Source organism: Panthera tigris, chromosome C2 (genome assembly GCF_018350195.1).
Source record: "Panthera tigris isolate Pti1 chromosome C2, P.tigris_Pti1_mat1.1, whole genome shotgun sequence".
Lineage (NCBI taxonomy): Eukaryota > Metazoa > Chordata > Mammalia > Carnivora > Felidae > Panthera > Panthera tigris.
In genome coordinates, this window is record NC_056668.1 from 52,386,825 (window position 1) to 52,413,553 (window position 26,729).

The window sequence follows — 26,729 nt, forward strand, 5'->3', positions numbered from 1 at the left end:
GAGATAATTTTCCTTTTTTTTTTTTTTTTTTACAATTTAGAAAAAGGAGTTGACTACATTTGTAATGACATATTTAGAGTGTTATCACAGGGGTGGATTAAAATTCTACAATTATTAAATGAAGAGCACTAAGCAAAAGTTGGTAAGTAGCTTTCCTTTTATATCCTAAAATGAGGCCAGATTTAACAATTATGACATAACATTTTGCTCATCATCATCACACTTTAAAAACACATATAAATTCTATGACGAATTCAAAACTGAAAGATTATAAAAATAACAATAAGGTTGCTAGAGGAAAGGTTAAAAGGTTCTATTTAACGTGTAAGGGGCAATTCAGTGATTACTGTCCTCAGTAAATGAGGGTGTACTGATGAGACCCTCTCAATGGCAAGTAAGGAATAAAGAATCTTGGCTGGTTATCAAAGTGAACTTCTTTATTACCTATGTCACACTATACTGGGTTAACTATAAGTAAGGAAAAGACAGCTGACCTTGATAATAGCTGGACCAGATAATATCCTGTGTTTTACTCATCTTAGGGAAAAAAAAATACTGAACATAATAAATAATATCTATTTTAATGTAATCTAAAAATCTAATCTATTTTTAAGTAAGATTAAAATGTTAATCTGACCTATTTTAATGTAATCTATCACTAAAGTTCAAATTCAACTAACTAAATGCCTCTGAAGGGTGTGTGTGTGTAAATATTAACAGCTGATTTGCATAGGAGCTCAGAGGCTAAACACTGATTACAATATAACTTGTTATTTTTTATTGGCTTTTAAAAACCAGATAGAAGGCATTGTAAACAATATAAATAAGCTGTATCAAAATTACTAACTTTACAGATTTGCCCACTCGTAACCTCTAAAGTAAAACTTTACAGCACATTTTCTTAAAAACAAAATCCTGTTATCAGTGAATCAAAAGCTATAAAATTTATGATAATTAAAAAAAAATAGAAACACACACTTGGTACTAGTTTGTCCTACAATTCTCATGTAACTATTTCTTGAAAGTTCATAACTTATAAAAAAAATGCATTTTTTTCCTTCACATATATTCCACCACTTTTTCTCTTTTGCAATTATTTTAGAAAAGGTGTAACTTAAATTATTTGCTCTTTGCTAACTCTGGTGGACTTTCTCCTGATAGGTTTCTATCACAAACTGTGCTATAGCAAATAAGGGAATATCTGTCTCTAAGTTACTTAGCAAAGGCAAAGGGCAAGAAAAGTGAGCATAATGATGTGACAATAGAACAAAATAGAAAATAAAACAAAAGCATGAAGGGAATGGCACATAGACTACAATGACTAAAATGAAAGAGAGGTATTTACTATGAAGGCACCTATCAGATTATCTACACTTTGTGGAGGAAAAAAGATATTCTTACTCTAAAAAAAAAAAAAAAAAAAAAAAAGGAAAACTTATTTTTAAATTTAAAAAAATAATAGCTTAAGATAAACTGAATTCAGCTACCAACATAATTCTGGAGCAAGGATTTAATATCAGAAGACAGACACAAAGACAAAAGGAAAGGAAGGAGTGAGAAAAGGGTAATAAGAAGAAACAGAAAATCTGTTATTACTGGTCAAAAAGTAAAACTAGCAATTTGAGGGTTACATGAAGCAACAGAAGTCAGTTATTTTAAAGAATTATCTTCTGGGGCACCTGGGTGGCTCAGCTGGTTAAGCGTCCGACTTCGGCTCAGGTCATGATCTCGCAGTCTGTGAGTTCGAGCCCCACGTCGGGCTCTGTGCTGACAGCTCAGAGCCTGGAGCCTGTTTCAGATTCTGTGTCTCCCTCTCTCTCTGACCCTCCCCATTTATGCTCTGTCTCTGTCTCAAAAATAAATAAAAACATTAAAAAAATTAAAAAAAAAAAGAATTATCTTATAAGTTTTTTTCATCTATTCTAAACTACTGTTAAGTGCTTTTTTTTTTTTCCCTGTGAGGGATACAAACTCATGTTCTAATTTGATGTAGGAATTTATTGCCTAAAAAATATAGTTTAATTCAAATCGGTTACCTTAAAATGGCTATTTTAAGAGATGAACAGTAAAAAGTAAGGAGCACCCATTCCTTAATCTTGAAAAAACAAAATAAAACAAAGCAAAACAGCCAGATCATCAGACGATCTTTTCTCTCCATCGCAAAGCAGTGTCTATCTTTCAAATTGGGGAATAATAAGCACCCTGACTCCCATTTCTCATACTCACAATCCTTCCCTGCTGCCGTCAATCAGGGCTTGAAATAAGGGCTTGTTATGCGGTATGGTCTGTAAGATATTGCCATCCCCTGTCACATAACCGATGGCCCACTGTCCCAATCTAGTGCAGCTTAACCGGAAAATGTAGCTGTAAAACATGAGAAAATGATGTTTAGTCACATTCAGAATGTATGCTAACTACTAAACAATCTCTTAGATTTTTTTAAAGTCAAAGAATAAACAGAATAATTTAGAAAATCTGAAATAAGTTTCTATCTTCTTATTTTAAGAAGCTGTCCTTCTCCATTCATTGATCTGTAAAACTCCCTTCATTGAACTGTATAAGAAGCTCTGATAATAATTCCATTTAAATACCTCCAGGGATATAGGACAAAAGAACTGAAGTTGATGTACTTGAGTATCAAAGGTTCTACTGCCATCCCCATCAGCAGGTGCCCTATATGAAACAGTTGATGGCATGAAACAGCTAGGACCTGAATCATTTTTGGAAAGTAAAAAATAAAGAAGTAACAATTTAATTTGTCACCTCAGACAGAAACTGAGTCAATTTATACTGTGTAATTCAATATATTACTTTGAAACTTTAAAACTATCCATATTTTGTTGTTAATGACTTGTTTGCAAATAATAACTTTTCTTTCAAGCATTTCAGCCATTCACCCTTAAATGAAAGATCAAAAGTGCCCAACTATATTAATGAGACGGCAAACTAGATTAAGTTCATGGCTACTGTCTAACCCTGTCCAGTTCAATGTCTTGCAACAGGAAGGCAAAATAGTTCAAAAATATAAATCAAATTGATGACAGACACTGACTTGGTTTTGAATTCATTGTTATTTATTTATTAACATAGCTATCTACTTATTTCATTTTAGCTCATTTACGTTTAAGTGTATTGCACTCAATCTTGCCACCATGAAAACTATATGTGGATTTTATAACCCCTTAAGTAGCTCAAAAGTAGGTCAACAATCTGCTATATTTGAGTACCGTGATTGCTATACGTATGTGACAAATTCCTCTCTCCTAATAAACATTAGTTACTGATGAACCAAGTGTTATAAAAATAACTTTACAGGATACTTAACATATGTAACAGCTATTGAATCTAATTAACTTGTATCTTTAGCACTGCAATGTAGTTTCATTTTCAAAGAAAACTGGGTTCTTAAAGAAAGGAAGAAGTTGTGGTTTTTAGATATGAAGAACTTCATACTCGTTTTAGATCCTTTGGAAAGGACTCTTCAAGAAAGTCCAAAAACATATTCTCCTAGAGAGCCTGAAAATAGAATATCATCCTGCCAATTAATGGAATCCTTAATCAGAATCATAGTCAAAATAATTGCACACAGATTTATGGTTGTCAGCTGGATCCCCAAAAAAGCAAAACGAGAGAGACTCAAATGTCTTTGGAATAGGCCCCACTATTTTCTGTACCATGAAGCCAAGGAAAAGAAATACTTTCCAAGAGGAAGTAACAGTTTAGCAGGTATTCCGCAAAACAAGTACTTATCAAAATTATTTGTTCACTGAGTTTTCCTAAACTTTACATTTTAAATACCACATCCCACTTTACACATAACAATTTACCACAGACTGACCATTTCATCTTTACCTAAAACCTAGCAGAATAAATTGTTACAGGGCAAGCTGGGAAGGAAAGGAAGACATCCTTTCGGAGGGCGCTGTCCTTTTATTAAGAGAACTATTCCAATAGTGATGAGGCCTGGCTTTTGCTCCCAACAATGTTCTCTTCCAACATTATTTATCTCTGTGATCTTGAACAAGAGAACACAAAAGGGACTTGGTTTCTTAATTTCCCAAATAACTTCTGTGTTAAATTTGTATGATTGTGTAATTCTAAACATAGCCCATCTTTCAAATCATACTCCAAGAACAAGAAGATACTTTGATGCCAATCTATGGAACAGAAGTTATGGAAAAATCTGGCTATGAGAGATCCTTGACCAAAACAGAATGAGTCATTTAAGCCACCATCAAAATCTCAATGAGAACCAACTCTCCTTAGTCTACACAGAAGACTTGCACAGGAACTAAACTGTTTTCTGTACCCCCTGCCTTCTTTTTATATACATATAAATGTTTGAAAATATAAAAAAGATGGAGATTTTCATTATGGCAGAGAAAAAGGAATCAACAGCACTGGCTTGTACTATAAACTAGTTTGTTAAAGAACAAACACCATTTGCATTACAAATCAAATAAAAATGGTATTAGAAGAAAAATGCAGCCTTAAAAAAAACAAAGAAATTCATTCCTACAATGAAATGACTCCCATATGGAAATCAGTGTACTCATGGATGTTGGAATGGCATCTCCTACTAAAATGTGAGTGTGAGGACAGGTCTCGACTCTCATTGCTGCCACACCCAGCTCACTGCTTGCCATAGTACAAATGCCTACTAGGTACCTAACACATTTCTAAGTGGGACGTGGGGAAAATGCACAAACCAGGAGACAGACTTTTTGATCCCAGATTTGACATTAATAAAGTATGATTTCGCAGCCAAAGCCACAGGGACTGACAAAAACAGCCAATCTCTGTGAGTTTTACCCAGTTTCATCATTTGGAAAATAAAACATAAATTCTGAAGCTATAAAGAAGCATAAGGTATTCTGGAAGAAATTCTTACGGACATGAAATTGGTTGGATTGTAACAATGGGCTTATATATGTTTACATGTGTTTATCATGTATGTATAGGTAAACGTATATATATACTTATATTTGTTCATATGTATTTACATATCATTATGTGTTTATCATTGAACCAAATTAAATATCGTGAAAAATACTTTAAAATAATGAACATGAAACTGATTTACTTTGTGTTTAGCACAATATTTAAGTATTCAAATATACACATACAATTTTATACACAAACACAGGTGTCATGAAAACAGACAATATGCTAATACCCTACTCTAATTTGAAAAATCAGAGCTCTGAGACTTAATGAAATTTTAAGTTTATCAAATTACATGGTATCACATCCTCTTTTACTTTATGAACACAGTTTCAGTACCAGCACAACAAAATCAGTTTAAAGGACACAATTAAGAAGTACCAGGAGCCCTATTAGCATTTCCTTCCCTCCCTCCACTCACCTGGGTGTTACTGATTTACCTAAGAATGACCTAGAGAGAACTCTTCATCATTAGATATACCTCATAATATTACTGTTAAAGAGTCTTACCTTCCAGGTTTGGTGCTGTATTTCTGTAGTCGTGCTTTAACTTCATCATATGTGAGAAATGCCATGTAACCTGGATGTGTTACAGCTAAGAAATTCCAATTCCGTAAAATAGAGCCCCAAGGCTAAAAATATGAATAAATGAAAAGATATTATCCAGATGATATCAATTATCAATTATATGCCAACCCATCATTTAATAATAGTTACTGAAATCTCCTGGATGAGTTCATGTGGCTTAGGTCAACCTTCAATGCCTAACAGCAAACATGTAATAATACCTTCTTCTATTTTGGAGAAATATTAGGCAGAAAGTAGGACGGAATACAGAGAACAAAACAGAAAAAAACACACAATTTCTTTACAAATTCTATTTCCAATACAGCATTTGTGATCACTTTGGAACCTAACACACATCACTCTCCTGTTTAAAACCCTCTAACTTTGAGTAAAAGCCAAAGTCCTTATAAATGGTCCAGAAGAGCTTCACAGGGTTGATGTCCAGCTCCCTTTCTGTGCCTATCTGTCAGGACTCTCCCACTTTCTGCCTCTTCTCCAGGCACCCTGGCTTCTTTGTAGCTGGTGTGAACACAAAGATACTCTTCTTCCTCAGAGGTTTAGTATTTGCTGATTCCTTTACCAGAACTCTTTCTCCAAATACATAAGTGATTCTTCTCCAATGTTACCTCAATGAAGCCTTCTCAGACCACTCTACTTAAAACTGTTAACTCTCATCACATTCCTTATCTCCCTTTGTGTCTGTTTTGTTCACTACTGTACTTTTAAGGTATCTAATTTTATAGAACAAGAAGCCATACCATGGAATGTAAGTGATCTGGCAAAGGTTACATATTAACCACAAACTACATAAGAGTAAGGAACATGCAGGTCTTGTTCACCAAGGGGATACTATAATGGACGTAGGATCAGAACATAGTGACCAGGAAGGCATAACTGTTGTTGAAAAGTTCCTCTAGCTAGTGACTTGTCTGAAAGGCCCTGACTCCCAACCTACCATTCTTTCCATGGTAAGAGACTGGTGCTCATGCTCACATTTGCCTAATTCTTGCACAGTTACAAAAGGTTTACGATTTAGCAGTCAGGAAATTAAAAATCTTTCACAGAAACACACAAATGCACACACACAGAATTTGTAGCATTCTTTCATGTGATTAGCTATCCCTCCAGTTACCATGGCAAGAGAAAAAAGGCAGTCAGTGATAGACAGTTTTGCTTGAGGGTGTGAGTGAATCATCTCTGCCACATTTTTAAGGCTGAAGCTACATTTATTCCAAGGACTTGGCAGCATACTCTAGCTGATGTGCCAGATTATTAACTCATATCTTCTACATAAAAGAAAAAAAAAAGGTATTTTGTGTTGCCAAGTGAAAGTGGTTGAAATTGGTAGAGGGTTCCTGGCTTTTGTTTGTTTTGAGACTTGCTCCCAATGATTGTTAAGCAAGTTTCAGATTCACAAGGTGGAATTCTTCAAGGATTGTATCTTTGAGATGGGGATAACAAAGGAAAGAATTATTTAGTGATGAAAAATTTTTTAACCTTTTCTGACATAACAAGAAAAATCTTCAGGGTATTTCCCTATCACACTAAAATATCTAGTTGGGCAAAAAGGAGCTCTGGAGAACACTATTATCAGAGTTTCTACGTACTTGGAAAAAACCAAAACATGTTTCTAATTTTCTTCCAAAGTCATGACTAAAAATTGCATAAATAATATTTGGAAGATTATCACCCTATGTTTTTAAAAACAGAAATAACTGCTAGTATAAGCACTGGGTTTTGTTTTGTTCTACTTCGCACCTACAAAGGGCAAGGATGGAAAAAATATAAAATATTTGGGACACTTCCACTAAAGTCTACAAAAATTAATGGAGTTGTAAAAAAGATACTGAACTTTACGGAGAGCCAATGCACAGATCAGAATACAGGTGGAAAAAAACTGAAATTGGAGTTTTCAGTCAACAGCTACAGTATTAAGCAACGATTTCTTAGTACAAATCCACAGGGCCAGCTTCTAACTACAAAAATATTTTTGTAATAGAAAGAGTCTGTGTACTGTTTTTCTTGTGAATGCAACCCACAGTCAGAACACATGGTAGTTACATTTTTTTGTTTGTATACTTGTTTTGTTTTCTTAAGTATTTTGCCAACTAATGGCTTAATGAAGGCAAGATAAAATGCTTTGGAGAAAAAGAATTATTTTTATAATTTGTTTTTAGATTAAAGGAAATGTTTTCACACCCACCAACACAAAATGTACAGATTCTTAAATGATTACAGAAATTAATTAAGTGAATTAAGGAAGCTATTCCCTCCATTCTTCCAAAATGCTACTATTTTCAAGAATAGCTGTCTAATGACTTACAACTTATTTTGGAAGAGGGGCCTGGATTGGTCTGTCCAGACTCACTCTCTTCTTGCTATAATGGATGACTTTCCTTCTCTTCTTTTGTTCCCTATTCCATTGATGCTATATATTCCATAGTCACAAATACATTCCTTCAAATCACACAATCTTTATCCCACCACCCCTCAAATTTATTGCCCCATTTCTCAGCAACCCAATCTCCTCTAGTAGTGGGGAAATGGAAGAAGTGGGGCAGCAGCCCTGGGGAGAGAGTAGAGAGAAGCAAAATCCATCTATTTCTGTTCCAGGACTTTAGTACCTGCCAACCGCAGAATCTCTGAACTTCCTGGAAAGGAGAAAGAGAAGATTAAAGGCAGAAGAAAGAAGAAATGAGGAAGGTCTCCACTGTAAGATCATTCCAATGACTTCCCGGCATTTGTTCATGTGCTGGCAGAATATCAGGATAAGGGAAGAGTGGAAAAGAATGTATCTAGTATCCGGCTTTACATTCTTTTCTTCCCTTCTTCTTCCATTTCCTGGCCAATTCTCCCAGTCCCCGCTTATGACTTCTTCAAACTCTAATGCTATTTCTCTACATCAAACCCCAATCTGGAGCATGTACCTTTCCTACTTTCAGATCCCATTCTGCTAAATATCCCATTCCCGACAATTCAGATATTAGAATTCACTACTAATTAGCCACCGTCATTGTCACTGCAGAAGAATATATGTTCATGCAGGTACACTACTCACAAAACTTATATTTTTTCATACAGAATGCATAATTATAACTTAAAAAACTATTACTCAAAGTTGTATAAAAATGAAAGGTAAGTAAAGTTCATATGTCTACTTTCCAATTCATAGAACGAATTTCCTAATATTTTAAGGGACATGTATGATTAGTTAAAACATTTGAGTAATGAAACCAAAAGAAGTGAAAAGTCATAGAAATGTATAGGAGTTAACAAGAGCTCTTTAGCTACTTCTATAATTATGTGTTTTAAAAGAGACTAGACATTTTTGTCCATAGATATTTTTTTGGTTTTGTTATCTAAAACTTTTCACAGTAATTCTATTTAAAAAGATTCTTTTCCTCTCCCATCCCAGTGAGCATAAATAAGATAAACGTAATTTAGAGTATTAAGATTACCTGCACTCTTTTAAATGAAACAGCTTATAAGAAAATATGTGCACATATTAAATAGCAGTTTGGTAAGTGTTTAACCAACATTAAGGTGGCCTCATAACTCTAATATATAACTGAGGCGTTCTAGCATTTAACTTCCACACTAAAAAGCTGTCCAGGCTCCCTACAAAAAACACATTCTTCCTAGAATGAACAGTTAGGTTTAATGTATGAAAATAATCTTTTTTCTCTTCCTTCAGGAAGAGAGGGGAAGAAACAAAGCTTCTACTACTTCAAATGTCTGTGTTGTATCATGTTAAATAAAAAAAAATTATAAAATTATCAGAAATCTTTAATGAAAAGAGAGGTTCTGTTATAAAATGATCAGTATCAGGGAGCACAATCTTTTTTATAAAATGTACCTTAAAATCATTTTAAAAAGTAACCTAATAGCCTATACAGGCATACCTCATTTTATTGTGCTTTGCTTTATTGCACTTCGAAGATATTGTGTTGTGTTTCTGTGGGGTTTTTGTTTTCAGATTGAAGGTTTGTGGCAACCCCATACTGAGCAAGTCTATCATGGCACCATTCTTGCAACAGCATTTGTTCACTTGAAGTCTGTCATATTTTGGTAATTCTTAAAATATTCCAGATATTTAAGTCATATTTGTTATGGTGACTCTGTGATCAGTGATTTTTGGTCTTACTGATGTAATTTTGAGGGGTATCATAAACCACATCAATAGAAGACATCAAATGTAGCCCACAAATGCGTGTTTGACTGCTCAACTGACCAGCCATTCCTCCATCTCTCCCTGTCCTCGGCCTCCCTCTCCCCTGAGACACAGCAACATTGAAATTAGGCCAATTAATAAGCCTGCAATGGCCTTTAAGTGTTCAAATGAAAGAAAAAGAGTCACACATCTCTCCCTTTAAATCAAAAGCTAGACATAATCAAGCTGAATGAGGAAGGCATGTTGAAAGGCAACACAGACTGAAAGGTAGGCCTCCTGCACCAAACGGTTTGCCAAGTTGTAACTGAAAAGGAAAAGTTCTTGAAGGAAATTAAAAGTGTTACTCCAGCAAACACGTGAATAATAAGAAAGTGCAAGAGTCTTATTGCTGATATGATGAAAGTTTTAGTGCTCTACATGGTGGCCCTAACTCTCTTCAATTCTAGGAAGGCTGAGAAAAGTGGGGAAGCTGCAGAAGAAATGCTTGAAACTAGCAGAGGTCGGTTCATCAGGTTTAAGGAAAGAAGCCATCTCCGTAACATAAAAGTGGAAGGTGAAACATCAAGTGCTGATTGATATAAAAACTGCAGCAAGTTCTCCAGAAGATCTAAGACAATTAATGAAGGTGGCTACACTAAACAAGAGATTTTCAGTGGAGATGAAGTGGCCTTCTATTGGAAGAAGATGACATCTAGGATTTTCATAGCTAGAGAGAAGTCAGTGCTTGGCTTCAAAGCTTCAAAGGACAGGCTGACTGACTCTCTTGTTTTGCTAGAGGCTAACGCGGCTGGTGACTTAAGTTGAAGCCAATACTCATATCCTAGTCTGAAAATTCTAGGACCCTTAAAAATTATGCTAAATCTACTCTTCCTGTGCTCTAGAAACGGAACAACAAAGCCTGGATGACAACATATCTGTTTGCAACATGAGTTCCTGAATATTTTCAGCCCACTGTTCAGCCAAAAAGTTCCCTTTCAAAATATTACTTCTCATTGTTAATGCACCTGGTCATCCAAGAACTCTGATGGAGATGCACGAGTTTAATGTTGTTTTCATTCCTGCTAACACAACATCCATCCTGTAGCCCATGGGTCAAGGAGTAGTTTCAACTTTCAAGTCTTATTTTTTTAAAATACATTTTGTAAGGCAATAGCTGCCATAGATTCCTCTGATGGATCTGGGCAAAGTTAACTAAAAACCTTCTGGAAGGGGTACACCATTCTAGATGCCATTAAGGGCATTTGTGACCTATGGGAAGAGGTCAAAATATCACCATGAACAGGAGTTTGGAAGAAGTTAATTCCAACCAACAAGGATGACTTTGAGGGGTTCAAAATTCCAGTGGAGGAAGTACCTGCAGATGTGACGGAAACAGGAGGAGAACTAGAATCAGAAGTGGAACCTAAAGAGGGACTGAATTGCTACAATGTCATTATACAACTTTAATGGATGAAGAGCTGCTCCTTAGGAGTGAGGGAAGAAAATGGTTTCTTATATAGAATCTACGCCTGTGAAGATGCTGTGAAGATTGCTGAAATGACAACAACAAAAGAGTGAGAATATTAGTTGATAAAGGAGCGGGAAAATTTGTGAGGACCGACTCCAATTTTGAAAGAAGTCCTGTGGGCAAAATGCTTTCAAACAGTATCATATGCTACAGAGAAATTGTTCGTGAAAGGAAGAGTCAATCAATGCAGTGAACTTCATTGTTGCCTTATTGTAAGAAATTGTCACAGCCAGCCCAGCCGTCAGCAACCACCATCCTGACCAGTCGGCAGCCATCAACATTGAGGCCAAGACCCTCCACCAACAAAAAGATTACGACTCAGTGAAAGCTCAGATGATGGTTAGCATTTTTTAGCAATCAAGTATTTTGTAATTAAGGTATATACATTGCTTTTTAAAGACATGATGCTGTTACACATGCAATAGACTACCATATAGTGTAAACATAACTTATAAGCACTAGGAAACCAAAAAGTGTTTTGAACTGCTTTATTGTGATATTCACTTCATTGCACTGGTCTGGAACCGAACCTGCAGCATCTCCAAGATGTACCTGTATATACCAAAGGAATAATCATGAAACTAATGTAAACTGAAAATATGCAAAAACACAATTTCTGCAATCATTTATCTAATTTCTTATCCTATACACCTAGGTAGAATTATGATCTGAAAGTTGTAATAAAAACAATGTATTCTATAAGTATTGTTGACAAGAGTTAATTTGCCTTCTGTTAACAGGTTCTTTCATAAATTAAAACTTAATCCCACACAATTTTATTTTCTTACATAAATCAGTCACCAGATCCTTGTAAACTAGTGCCAAGCAGAATCATAAATCAAAGGAGCAAAATTCTTCTAACATGGAAAACATGAAAACCAATATTATACTCCAACATTTGTTGAAAGCACGTTTCAAATGCATAAATCTTACTGAGACTTAAAATAATAAAAAAATTCCATCAGGATACAAGCAAGCCTGTGTTCTGATCAATTTACCTCACTTACTATATAATTTATATTACTATAATTATAAAGATTTTAAGTGGGATTCTTTCATTCTGTGACTACTTGAATTGAACACCATAGATGATATACAATTTAGTGGCATAGTCAAATTCAAAACACAAATTTCAAGTCTTCATGTTTAATGTAATTCCATGAAGATATACAAAAGAATAAAATGATAGCACACAGCTTACATCATTTAATGGTACCTGCTTCTGAAAAGCTATGTGAAGACAATTATAACGGATAGATTAAAAAAGAAAAACAATAAACAGGACCAGAAGGTTAATATCACAGCCATACATATTAGAAAACAGGGGAACAAAAAAGAAACCCTAAATTTTCCAAAAGAGGAATTTATTAAAGTAATGACATACTATTTTGATGAAAACATTACATAGCAACCGGAAATCAATAATTATATTGATGAAAAAGATTTATTGACATGAAAACACGTTTATAATATGTGGTTGAATGAGCAACGTAAGTTGTAAAACAGTATACACCACAGGGATCTTCTCTACAGAACATGATAAATTTACTATTTATTGCAAAGTTTACTATATCTCTTCTCACCTAATGAACACAGGACGCAAAGCAGAAAAGTTGGGTTCCAACCTCAGCATATACCCACCCATATACCTCAGCATATACCCACCCATAAAATTTGCATTCTGTCAGTTACTGGGCTAAAAGGACAAAGTAAAGTGAGAAACTAGGAAATTTAAAACAAAGCTCCTTTCCATGAATCTTCTCAAGGCTAACAAGCAATCACCAGCCTCACAGAACCTGATACGTCAAACTTTAAACCTTAAACTTATAGCAATGACCAAAAACTTACACCAGCGACTTCAAAATTATACACTACCAAAAAATGAGACTATTTCTCACATGCTTGTGTGTGAGAGAGAGATGTACTCACACATGTGCACACGAACAAACGTGTGCACACCACATGCACACATAGGAAGGAAATCAGGAGGGAGGAAAGGATTCAGCAAATAGAAAGCTTACCTGAAAGAGTCTGGTAAAAATATCAAATTCAAAAACTGAAATGTAATCATTACAAGTTAAATCAATTGTTGATTTCAGAGCCATTGCTTCCAGGCCGGAGCTAATTTGATGAACCTCATGAAGGCACTGTCTGAATACTTTCCATGGCACAATAGTCCTGTGTAAGAAAAAAAAAATGAGTAATTGAATCAAGTGTCATTTAAGACATACCTTCCACTGAAACAGAAGAGTTCAATCATAATGTTAATAGAATTAATTGCATTTGTACTAAAAGATAAATAGTTGACAAAAAAGACAAAGATATGTTCATAATTCAGAACATATGTAATAGGTTTTGCTAACTGGACTGTTTTCTATTTGCTAAGAATGTGACAAAAATCAAAATCAACTTCTCTCTCAAACAATCCTTGCCTATCAACATATTTCTAAAAATACGTCCAAAAGAAGGGATTAGGTCAAAGTCCTATGTGTCTTACCTCTTGTGTATACAAGATCATTTGACTTTGCATCAAGTTAATTTTTCCCCTCTATTTTCTTAAAATAACGGTAAGACTATGGGTTCATATAATAGTAGGAATTATGTACTCATGGTACAAAAGAGTAATTTACATCCACCATTTTGAGAAAGCTCAGGTGGAAAGTCATGAAGACATGTTAGCCATTACCTCCTTGTATTCTGCAGATAAAAAGCACATGCTATTTAACCTTTTCATATTAATACAAAGGAAAATGTTAATATTTTTAACCAACAACACTGGCTAGCATGTGGAAATTTATTTATTCATAACTTACTTTTCTTAAATATTATGCATCAAATTTTTTATTAAGTAATGCATTTACATACTTCAAAAACTTAGAAGAGCAAAAAATGGTATTCAGGGAAGTCTCCCAGTCTGTCCTCCATCTGACCATTTTCTGACATTCACCTACTTCCTTCCCACCATGAAAATAAGTAACACTCATTTTTCATCCCTTAGTTAATTTTCCTCCTTTTGGAATGTTAAATGCCTATTCTTGAATAAGTGGAAGAAAGAAATCATTTGTGTTTCTTTAAAATTTTAAGCTGCAGTTTTCACAGTAGGACATCAGAAGAGCTATATACACCCTCTTTTAAGAATGTACATATTTAGGTATTAGGTTTTTCTTTACCATTATCTCTTAAGAAATAAAAGGCTCAGAATGGACTACATTGGCCCTTTCCTATACTAATTTTCCCAGTGAAGCATCACCATAAATGTACAACTTCATATTCACTCAATAATTATCCATTTCAGTGATTGTCAAACTTGAGCATTCATCAGGATCGTGGAAGGGCTTGTTAAGACAGAAATTGCTGATCCGCAACCCATGATATTCTAATTCGGTATGCCTGAGGTGCAGCTGAAGAACTTACAGTTCTGACAAGTTCCCAAGTGATGCTGACACTGCTGGTCTGGGGATAACACTTTTTGAGAGTCACTGATCTATTGCTAAGGCAAGGCACTGTCGAGAAATACACCTATGAAAATAGAAGATACTATCTGTCCTTGAAGAACACGCATACAGGGTAGAAATAAGATGTGTAATGCTAAAAAACATAGGTGGGGAGGGGAGGCATATTTAAGGCAGTGCTGGAGGAGTTCCAGAGAAGGAGGGGTCTGTGGCAAGCTGAACAAATGAATGGAGAGACAGGCTTATGATACTATGCTGCATTTATAAGAAAGTTTAGGCTTGATAGACCATTAAAAGAAAGAAAAACATGAGGCTGACTACATCAAAAGGTTTTTCTCTATGTATGAAAAAAAAAACAGGAAACCACAGAGAACCGAAGAGATACACCACATCAGACGCCGTTTAGAAGAAACACACGTCAAGCTCTGATTAAGGTTAACAAAATGCTGCTGTTCTCAGAAAACAAGGATAACTTTTGATAATGTTAGGAGGCCATTGATTTATGGCAAAGTGTAAAAATGAAATTGTGTCCAGTTACATTACAGTTACTGCTAAAGTAGTGCTTAAGAAGCACATTTGTCTTTTCCAAATTAAAGTTTCAAATATTCAACACATAAAAGGGACATGAACCCTCATATTCAAAATTTTTAAATATTAAACAAAGAACTACTGACTTAAGAATGGCATGTTTTAGTTTTGCATAGAAATGTTAAGAGAAACTTGTCTTGCATATAAAGTATAAAAAGGAAATCAATGGGCCTGATACCTTTAATACCTGCTACCATAAAAATATATGTATCTCCATCCCAATATTTAAGGAGCATGCAGACCATAACTCCTTCCAATACTCAATGATTTCCCAGAGAAAATTATAAAAAAAAAATGTATGAACTTCTAAAACTGTAGTCTGACATACTACTTTGGGACAGTAATTTACAAAGGAGCAAGCTACATTTCTGTGGCACTTGTGTAAATGACACTTGCTCACAGTTCACTTGTGATAAACCGAAGGTCCAAATATGCTAACATAGGGTAGTGACAGGGATTAAGAAGGGCATTATTTGGTTAACTAATTATATACAAAATTTGCAAACAGGTACCTTTCCTTTGATCAGCTGAATCAAACACCCACCATCGAAAATATCAGGGAGGAGAAGGGGTTCACAAGTGAAGAGCAGAAACAGCATGCAATGACTTCTTTTTTTTTTTTTTTTAATTTTTTTTTTTAACGTTTATTTATTTTTGAGACAGAGAGAGACAGAGCATGAAGGGGGGAGGGTCACAGAGAGAGGGAGACACAGGATGTGAAGCAGGCTTCAGGCTCTGAGCTGTCAGCACAGAGCCCGATGCGGGGCTCTAACCCACGGACCGTGAGATCATGACCTGAGCCGAAGTCAGACGCTTAACCGACCGAGACACCCAGGCGCCCCAGCATGCAATGACTTCTTACAAAAAATATATTGTTCTGAAACCGTGGCACTAAGGATCCAACCTTTCCAAAGAGGACGTCAAGTTGCTACCACCTTCTTTCCTGATGTGTATGGGGGGAGGGAAAAAGAAGAGGATGGCTTTTCACACCTTTAATTAAACTGCAGCAACAACACATAGTGGTTTCTACTCTCTTTCCCTAGAGATGAAGCAAGTCAGAGAAAATATTAATGACAAATTGTTTTACAAATACGTACAAACTTCATTGTGCTAACAGAAATCTGGGAATATGAAAAGAGGAAGAAAAAAAACAAATAGAACATAAACGCTTCATGCTTTCCCTAATCCAGAAATATTTTAATCTGTCCTTTTGCCACTTTCAATTATAAATCACTGTGATTACAAGTTAATTCAAACTTCAAAATCTATTGAAAAGCACAAGTAACTGTTAATCCACAAAGAATGGAATACAAGGCCAGTGGTCAGCCAGAAACTTATAATAATTATGATTTCAGGATTTTTTAGACTTGCAATAGGAGTAAGAATAAGGGCTGCCATTTACTGATGGTCTACTCTCTCTGCCAGTCATCACACACTTTATGTCTATTACCAGAGTTTGTCATGATAACACTACAAGACAGACAATATATTTATCTTCATGATACAGTTGGGAAAACTGAGGCTTAAAGAGGTTGAGTAATTTGCCTAGGAAAGACTTTACATGTTCCAGGTACTGTGGCATGTTCAAACCACTTGTGAATAGACTATGTTGTGCCATTTGCAAAAGCTATAGAAAAAGATGAGGGTGCCTAGGAAATCTCATAGGATGAAGTTCCTTGAACCGCATCTTATTCACCTCGGTACAAGACAGACAAGGTGTGCAACTAAAATTTGTGTAATTAAATTAAACTGTGTCTAGGGAAGGCAAGGGAATGTTACATGGAGGAGGAGCCCAGAAATTTGGGCTCCACTCCCTTTCTCCACTACAAAGAGTTATAGTCTGTTCATACAATATCAGGAAAGATAAGAACTTAACATAGGCTACATTACAATTTTGTTATTAGATAATAAGTCTTGGTCTATTTACCAAGAAACAAAAGAGTAATTGTATTTTTTTAGACTTGAAAATAGAGTTAGTGGCCTTTCAGATAAAAACAGATACAGGGAAACAAAACTGCAAAAGTGTCAGTAGGTCAGCAACTGACAAGTCACTCAATCTTCCAGGCTTTCTCCTTCTCAGTAAAAGTTGAAAAGTGTATTAGATATTCTAACTTGACAATCTTGCAGTTTAAAATAAAACAGTAAAAGGAATGGAAGACAAAAAATGTTAGGAGATTATAAAAAAAAAGGCAAAACATTTTCATGACACTACAAGTTCATAAAAGGATATATGTTTTGTTTTTAATTCATATGAAAAAAATCCACATAAGGTGTGAATCTCAACAAAGTCTACAGTATTTGAAAAGTCATATACTTCTGGTGTGAATGAGAATTTATACAGCATTTCTAGAAGGCAATTTGGCAGCAAGTGTCAAAAGCCTATTATTTTTTGAAAAATCTACTTCTGGGATTTCACCTAACAAGATTATGTAAAAAAAAAAAAAAGTATACACACACACATATATATCTATATGTATATATATTTATACACATAAATACACAGCAACACAAATATCTACCCATAAATCTCTTCAATACAGTGTTGTTCATAGTAGCAAAAAATTAAAATAATATGTTCAATAGTAGTAATAGGAAATGTTAAAATCTTTGGATATAATATGTAACAGTAATTAACAGTTGTAAAAAAGAATATTGTCATGGAAAAGTGTCCATGGCATATTTAAATGGGAATTGCATTTCTGAAATTGTATGTCCTTTATGATCCAATGCTGAAAACTATCTAGAATGTTTGGAGATATCAATACCCATTTTAACTGATGATAACTGGATTGTGGTAGGAGTATGAGTGATTATTTTATTTTTCTCTGCAAGCCATTAGAGCATATTAATAAATATGCTAAGAAATAAAATATATACTAAAACTTTTTTTTAATTTTTGTAACATTTCTTTATTTTTGAGAGATAGAGCACAAGCAAGGGAGGGGCAGAGAGAGAAGGAGACACAGAATCCAAAGCAGGCTCCAGGCTCTGAGCAAGTGTTCAGCACAGAGCCTGACACGGGGATCGAACCCACGAACCATGAGATCATGACCTGAGCCGAAGTCAGCCACCCAACCAACTGAGCTACCCAGGCGCCCCAATATACTAAAACTTTTAAAGTACATTATGTAATCATACAGGAATCATTTAAAAACAAGAATTATAACAGTATTTGTCTGAGACATGATTTTATATGTGTAGTATATGTATACAAAAGAATTTGCAGATTAAAGAAGAAATAAGAGAATTCAACATGGTTGCTGAATATAAAACCAATATACAAAAATCAGTTGTATTTCTATAAATAAGCAATATATTGTTAGAAAATAAAACTTAAAAATACTTGACTTTTACAATAGCATCTGAAAATATTAAATAAGTAGAAATGAAGCTAAGAAAAGCTGAACAACACACAATCACAGAGGGATATAACACTTTAACGGACTAGCAGATTCAATATTGTAAAGATATCAATAATTCTCAAATTGGTGCTTAGATTTAATATAACCCTAGTCAAAAATTCTAGGAGACATTTCTGTAATAGGAAATGATAGGCTGATTCTAAACTTTATAGGCAAATGTCAAAAGCCAAGAATAATCAAGCCAATCTTCAATAGGAACAACACTGACAAACTTTTACTCTTTACATAATTAAGACAATGTGATATTAGCACAAGGATAAACAAATAGATGAAACAAAACAAAAATTTTAGAAAGAAATGCAATCATATTTAGACACTGGATATGTAACATCCACTAGATTTAAACAGCAGTGGGGAATGAATGACGTTTTAAGTAAATGCTGTTTGGTCAAATGGATATACATACAGAAGAAACTACCCTTACTTAATACCATATAAAAATTAATTTTAGACTATTGTTTTCTCTTTCATATTTAGGTATAAAATTAAAGTGTTTTTTTTTTAATTTTTTTAAGAAGAAATTAGAGAATATCCTCATTATTCTGGAGCAGGCCAAAATTTAAAAAGGCCCAAAATGCTCAATGGATAAAGGAAAAGATAAATTATAACCTGTATTCATGAAAAGATATCACTAGCAAAGTGAAAAAGAAAGCCACATATTGGGAGACACTATTTACATACATATAAACAACAAAAGATTCACATCTAAATATTAATAAGTACTAAAAAACTGAGCAAATGATTTTCATATACACAAAGAAATCAAAACGTTCAACAAAGATCTATTCAGCATCAGAGAAATGTACATCAAAAAGACAGTGATATTCCACTCGACCCCACCAGTATGGCTTATGAAGGAAAACAAAAAAGCAAAAAAAAAGACAAAGGATATCGAAGAGTTGGGGAAGATAATATGGAACAACAGGAACCTTTAGGCACTACTCATAGGTGATTCAGTTGGTAAGCCACTTTAGAATACTAAAAGCTACTAAAGCTAAAATTGTGCAGGAAGTAGGAGCCAGCAATTCCATTCCTAGAAACACATTCAACAGAAAAGCATACACAGGTTTTTAAAAATACAAAAAGAAAAAGTTCATAATAGCACTACTGATAATAATCCGAAAGAGGAAGAACCTAACGTTCATTACCAACAGAATCAATAGGTAAGTTATAGTGCAGCTGTACAATGGAGCAAGAATGAAGAGTGTGTCGCATGCAAGAACAGGGGTGAATTTCATAAACATAAAGAGTAAAAGAAGCCAGATTTTTTAAAAGAACATAATTGTATGATTTCAACTATGTAGGATTGAATGATGCTAGAAGTCAGAACACCATGAGCAAACAGTGACTGTATGGAACTTGCTGAGGGTTTGGGGGTAAGAGGTGTTCTGAATTATAGATAATATGCTATTTATTTGGGTGGCATTTACATTGGTGTGTTCACTTCTTAAAAATTCTTCACCTTACACTTATGATTTATGTGCTTCCCTGTATGTATTATTAAACTTAATATATACAGCTTTAAACATTTTGACAATAAAAATCTAAGATGAAAAAGAATGGGAAATGTGGGAACGGATGAAGTACCTGCTGAATAATAAACAAGGAAGTCAATGTTTATTTGTTGTTTGTTGGTTTTGTTGCTGTGGCGGTGGGGGTGGTGATGGTCCTAGTTGTTTAAAACTCATTCTAGCTCAAGGAGGTAAAAATGTCATCTTGATTTTAAACAAAATGAAAATCTGTTCCATCCTTATTAACCCATTCCTGTTTTTAATTTCATCTGAATTTTGTTAGAAAATTCACTTCGACCAACAAAGATGTATTTAGTGTCAGTACCTTTAAATTGAGTGCTAGCTTTGTTCTGAAGATAATGAAACATTCATAAGACCGTTTATATCTTTTGATTTTTATTATGGATGCAAAATATTAGGACTGTGCTTCCTCAATCTGTTGATACTTATATCTATAGTTATTTCCTACATCCAATCTTTTTCTATAATAACTTCTGTAATTTGTTAAAGAATATGAAAATAGATTGTTATCAGGCTATACTGTTCTTACTCTGCCATCACAATTGTTTCTCAAAACAAATGCTTTTGTTTGTTTTTGAAAAGCACATGTTTTCCAGCAACCCACACAAAGAACATATTAAAACTCTGGTCAAGTAGTTGCCTCACAACTCATCATGGACAGGATGGCAACCATGGTTATCAAGGATATTCATAATTAGATCTAACCATTCCTGTGAAAATTCTTGACTCTCATACAGAAAGACACAGATGCTGGGTATTTGTGATTATTTTTGTCAAAAACGTTTGTGACATTTTGTCTATAGTATGGACATTCATTAATTCTCTGTAAAACAGACAAGTATCATTCTCATTTTCACATTCTGAAATTTACAAACACCTTTTATAAGATTGCAGAAACAAGGAAAATAGCTTCTTCAACATTATTCCTGATTTTCTCACTAACCTCACTCATATGAGAAGTTTGAGGTTTTCTGACTTCTGGTCTCACAGCCTGACTTTTGAACATGATAAATTTCCTAGAGCCATGAAATTACTTTGTACATAATTCCATTTATTTTCTGACTTTGAAATAAAGTTTATTGGTGAAAAGGGATGGGAAGAGGAACTATAAATACAATCCATAAGAATATGTCAAAATTCCGTATTTCATTTTCTACTTACTAGCCACTGACCATAGCAAAACAAAGATTCTGGTCTTAAAACAAAAGAGGATTTGTTCTTTTCTTTCTCACGCACAGCCAACTGTGCTTCACTATATTTTCTTTGAAAGGTCAGTGATACTTGGTAGGTTTGTAAAACACGTAAGATACAATAGCTCATGGATCACAGCAAAATACCTTTGATCTGCTGAGGTCAGATTAAACAAAATCAGGAAGTTGTAGATCCTAAAATTAGAAAGTCCTGCCACAGAAGGGCTTAAGTAAAGCTTTAAATGATCTTCCTTTTAGCATTAAGAGTCCAGTCTGTCTTATAAACAACAAAGCCAGTAATGAAACAAAACTCTTCATAAGTCTCTCTTTGTAGGTCAAATAAATTAACAATCGATGGGCGAAATCTGATAGATATCTAAGTCAAACTGAGGTAAAAGAAATATAAAACTTCCAAACCTCTAAAATCCTCATTTAATAAACTGCATAAACACGTGGAACCTATTAAAGCTTTGGTTGTAAAGGAGACTTACAGAATTTTTTCTTTAATAGAAAATAAATCAGGTTATAAGCGCCTTGTTACTACATCTAATGGAAACTTTTAAGTCTATCTTGTTTGATCTTTTAGTACTATTATCTGGTTCATCTCCCTTTTTCTTTAAATCTTATCTTCCTTTAGCATCTATAACACCACACACTCTTCATGTTTTTTCCCCCTACTTTTCTGACAATTCCTCCTTTTCTTAAATGTCCTCTGGATACTTCATTCATCAGAATTCTTTAAGGATCTGTCCTCTTCATTCTCCCTGCACATTCTCCATGGTCTATATCATTTAGTTCAATGGCTTCACACAGCTTTCAGAGAATGTGAACTCAAATATCTAGGGACCAGACAGTTAACAGAAATAAGTAAAGAGATCCAGGTGAGGATTGCAATGAATTGAAGGAGAGCACATCTAACTTGGGCAAGCTGGGACCCAGGTATAGCCAAATGCTGCCTTGTCAGAATTCAGATCTAGTGGTGCCATCACTCCCAATTATTCAGTGAAACTCAATACAATATTTTTGTGGAAAATAAATCTTTAAAAGTTACCAACTAATTTTTTAATTAAACATTTCATAAGGCCAAGAAAAATATTCCACAGGCTGTTACTCTGTATGCTCTCATAAATACACTGTCAATTCTAAAATCTCTATCCCTATTCTATATTCTTCCCGTACCCCCAAGGTTGTATATCCAACCTAATATATATCACATGGAGTTACTTAGGTGCCCCAAACTGAACTTGTCTGTTTGCCAAATCCCCTCTTCTTCCTACTTTTCCTGTCTCAGTGCAGGATACCCAGTTGTTCAAAGCAGAAATTGAGATATCACACTTGACTCATTTCTTTTACCTCATATATCTTAATAGTCAAGTATGGTTAATTTTATCTCTAGGTCACTCTCAAAGTCATGTACTTTTTACTTATATATATGTACATTTATTTTGTGTACTGATTATATATTATTTTATATATTGATTTTATGTATGTTATAATTTGTACCTAGTTTTCTACAATAGCCTCCTATCCGTCTCCTATTTCTAATTCTTCAGGTTCTAATGGGGGAAGGCAGTCAGACCTTAACATGATTATTTTTTAGATGGGAAGAAAATATTGAAATTCTACTTGCATTTTTATGTAGCTTTTAAATTCACATTATATGTCCTTTATTTGTATTACATATGAGAATACACATTATTTGTGTAAGAATATATGTATATATTCAGATCATAAATAATATGCTTAAAAGTATTTAATAATAAGTTAGTAATAAGGAATATAATCAACTGGGTTTGGAAGCCACTACTCAAATTCATTATATCTACTTCAGCAAGAGTCAGCCACCTAAAATCCAAGTGTGACCACTTTCCTATTTAAAACCCATCAGTGGTTCCCCATTGTTCTCAGGACTCCAAAGAACAGTTTTAAAAATGCAACTTTGTATATGGAAAAAGAAATACAAAGGGGAAGAAATGAACAGAGCTTTCAAAACACAGTGCAAGAGAGAGATTAATAGTTACAAGTACTTTGGTCTTTGAGACAGGGTAATTCCCATGGTGGATCATAAACCACTATTTTTTATTTGGATTCCTTGTTCATCAAGGAATTTTCTAGATAGGATATGGCTCCACACATCAAATTATCAATGGGGACACAAATATCCTCATCTGCCTGACAGTGGCGCTAGTCACTGTAAATTAAAAAATAAAAATGTGGGTTATAGATCAGTTTATGAGCTCAACTGAATTGTGTCTACTCTGTAAACACACTCTTGGTTGTATGAAGTCAGATTTCAAGGCTGAACGCCAGAACCTAAATCATGTTGCTTTTGCTAGGTAAAGGTAACTTAGTAAAGGATTCAGAGTGGAGAGAAGGAAAAAAATGAAGGCATTTATGTAAACTTGAAATTATCTGTACCTTTGTTTTGAACTCCAGCAGACTGTAACAACTCAGTCCCAATCACAGCATTTTCTACCCAACAGACTGCTAGACTCCTTAGTAACAAATGTGCAGCCCACCCAAAATACCAGCTCCTCCGCGGTGCCTGAGCGGTCTGCTCTAGTAAATAATTCAGTATTTGTGACATTCCTTAAGCACCTTTCTAATGGAACAGAACTGGTTTCAAATATTTATCAATTCTGGATATACTATCGCCCCAAACTGAATACATACTGCCTAAAGGTAGAAAACTACAATTTGGTATCTTATTTGCTTTTATGTATCTTGTTATAAGGAGTCAAACAAAATAGGCCTGTAATTTCATTTTCCTTATTAATATAAACAGCCTTAGTTTTGTTTTTTTTTTTAAAGGTGACAATAGAAGTTGCCTAAATAATAGAAATATTAAATAGCATTCCTTGAGTTCTAGGTCAGTTTTTTTTTTTTCTCTCTGTACAGTTAGTTACCTGGTGAAAGTCCTTAATTTCTCTTGTGTACCTCCTCCTTTAATTAAATATGACTAAGCTGCCTTTTCTTTGAGTAGAGGAAATGGCTGATCTAGCTATTATGCTAGAAAAACACGTATCTCACTCACTGGAAAGGTAAAGAAACTATCGTCCTTTGTTTCTTATTAAAAGTGAAAGGAAAATACAGGAAACCAAAGAAGGTCCATACCACTTCCCCAGGAAATCAAAGGTAGAGGCAATGAACTGAGCTTTAAATAGATCATTTTTCCCCCCATGGTAAGCAGGATAGTTTCTTATATTCTGTCCTATGCCAAATTTTAGAAAATGTATTATTTATTTTTGGCTTTCGCTTTTATGTTTCTAGGGACTGTGGAACACCCATCATACGAAGTTGAATATTAACTATATTATTTGCAGAATAATTAATATAATGGAGTCTTTAGGGAGATTGAAGGTTTAAACTGGTTAACTATTCCACAACACAAAGGGCTTACTATGTGCCAGACACTATTCTACATGCCTTATAGGTAGAGTTTAACTCTTTTAACCTTCACAACAACTCTGGATAGGAGGTATTATTGTCATTTTATCAACATTTTATAGATGAAGAAATTGATGCATGGAGAAAGCAAGTAGCTTGCCCAAAGTCACAAAGCTAGTAAATGTTACGGTCACAGCCTGAGCACACCCACCTACACACGCACTCGTAAGCACACTGCCTCCCAACCAATTAAGTGAGCAAACTCTGTGTCTCTGTCTTTATCTCACTATGCAGACGCTCACACACATCCCTTTACTCCTCAACTCATTTAAATTAAGTAAATGACAGTTCCTACAAGTCTAAATATGAGACACTGTGCTAAGCTACATCAGGAAATACAAAGATGAGTAATAAGCCTGATTTCATGGAGCTTATACTCTAATGGGAAGTAAAATAACTAGGCAGATGATATTAAAACAACAAAAATAATAAGTACAAAGCATAAGCAAGAGTAGAGGAGTTCAAGGAAGAGATCTAGTAATAACAATAGGGATAGAATCATAAGCAAGGCACACTTTGAGGGATTAATAAGAATATTTATGCCAGAGGTTATAAACACCTTCAAGAGGGAGGAGCAATATGGGCACAGACATAGAAACCTGTAATTGATGTGTCAGGAAAGAGCCAAAATGTCCCACTTGACAGAAGAAAAGGACAGAAGTAAAAAAGAAATGCTAGAAAAATACATCATGAATTAATCCAGCAATTACTGTCTGTTATGTATACAGTACCTAAAGGACACATTCAATACATTTAAAGGATAATAAAGACTATAGTAAAAATGAAGTTAGCATATGTGAAAGAACTAGACACAGAGTCTGACATATAATAACTCTACTAACGTATCTGGATGAAATTTTGTGGATAAAATGTTAACAAGGAACTTCATAGTCACACAGAAAAGACCCACACAGTAAACATACATTCAATAACACAAACAGGTCTACAACACAATAGGGACACAAAGCATGGAATTATTGAAGTTGAACATACGGAGGGATGTATATTAGTGAGAACACCCCAGAAAAGGAGACTTCTGACCTAGACCTGAAAAATTCTGGGATGGTAAAAAAGAAAGAAGAGGCAAAGGAGGCTTTCAGGGAATTGAACTGTAGGAACTGAGGATTAAAAAAAGAAAAAAAAATCAATTTGTAGATAATAAAGTCATTGAATATTTTGAGCAGAGAGTAAACATCATTCATCCATTCACCTATCCATCCAACTATCCATATAGTCTGCTGATATTTATTAGTGCCTGCACATTCCAGGAGGTGTGCCAGGTTCTGAGAAACCAAATCCAGGAAGGCAGGTCCTTGCTTTCAAGAAACCTTTCTAGTCTGTTAGGAAGGGTGATCGTGTCAACAGTTCACTGCAGTCTAATATGACAGATATGAGCAAAGGCGCCTGGAACAAAGAGTATGGATATCCACCTTAGAGTAGGGGAGCTTCCAAAGTGGCATGGCTGACTGGCTTTCCAAGCAGTGGATGCCGTCTAGGAAAACAAAAACACATTGGGAAATAAAGTGTTGTGTAGTTAGGTTCTTTCTTTGAGAATGAGCAGAGTACAAAGAGATGAAGCCAGAAAAAAACAGTTTCTAAAGCTGGTCATGTTAATGGGATTTGAGATTTTAAACTAGAAGCAGTAACAATTCATGGAAGCATTTCAGACAAAGAGACAGAGAGAGGGAATGATTAGTTCTGTTTTTTTGTTTTTGTTTTTTGTTTTTTTTGAAAGAGCTCACTAGTCTAAGAACAACAGGATAGGTTGTTACTGAAGATAGGAAGACCAGTCAGAAAGTTGCTGCTGTAATTTAGGGAAGGGTTTGAACTTGAAATTGAAGAACAGAACTTGAAGTAAGAATGGAGAGAAGATGACGTATAAAAAGATTCAGGTTTAGAATCCATGATT

General features: G+C 34.6%; 1 protein-coding gene across 8 annotated transcripts in view; it reads right to left on the bottom strand.

The window, feature by feature from the left end:
• The window catches only part of CBLB (Cbl proto-oncogene B), a 221,157-nt gene that overhangs the window by 87,672 nt on the left and 106,756 nt on the right, over window positions 1–26,729 (bottom strand). For all 8 annotated transcript variants that reach the window (XM_042956253.1, XM_015544975.2, XM_007098582.3 and 5 more), the window contains 3 exons: window positions 13,211–13,367; window positions 5,455–5,576; window positions 2,227–2,364 (listed from right to left, as the gene is read on the bottom strand). In XM_042956253.1, coding sequence (XP_042812187.1) covers window positions 2,227–2,364; window positions 5,455–5,576; window positions 13,211–13,367 — 417 coding nt within the window. The remainder of the gene's footprint in view (window positions 1–2,226; window positions 2,365–5,454; window positions 5,577–13,210; window positions 13,368–26,729) is intronic.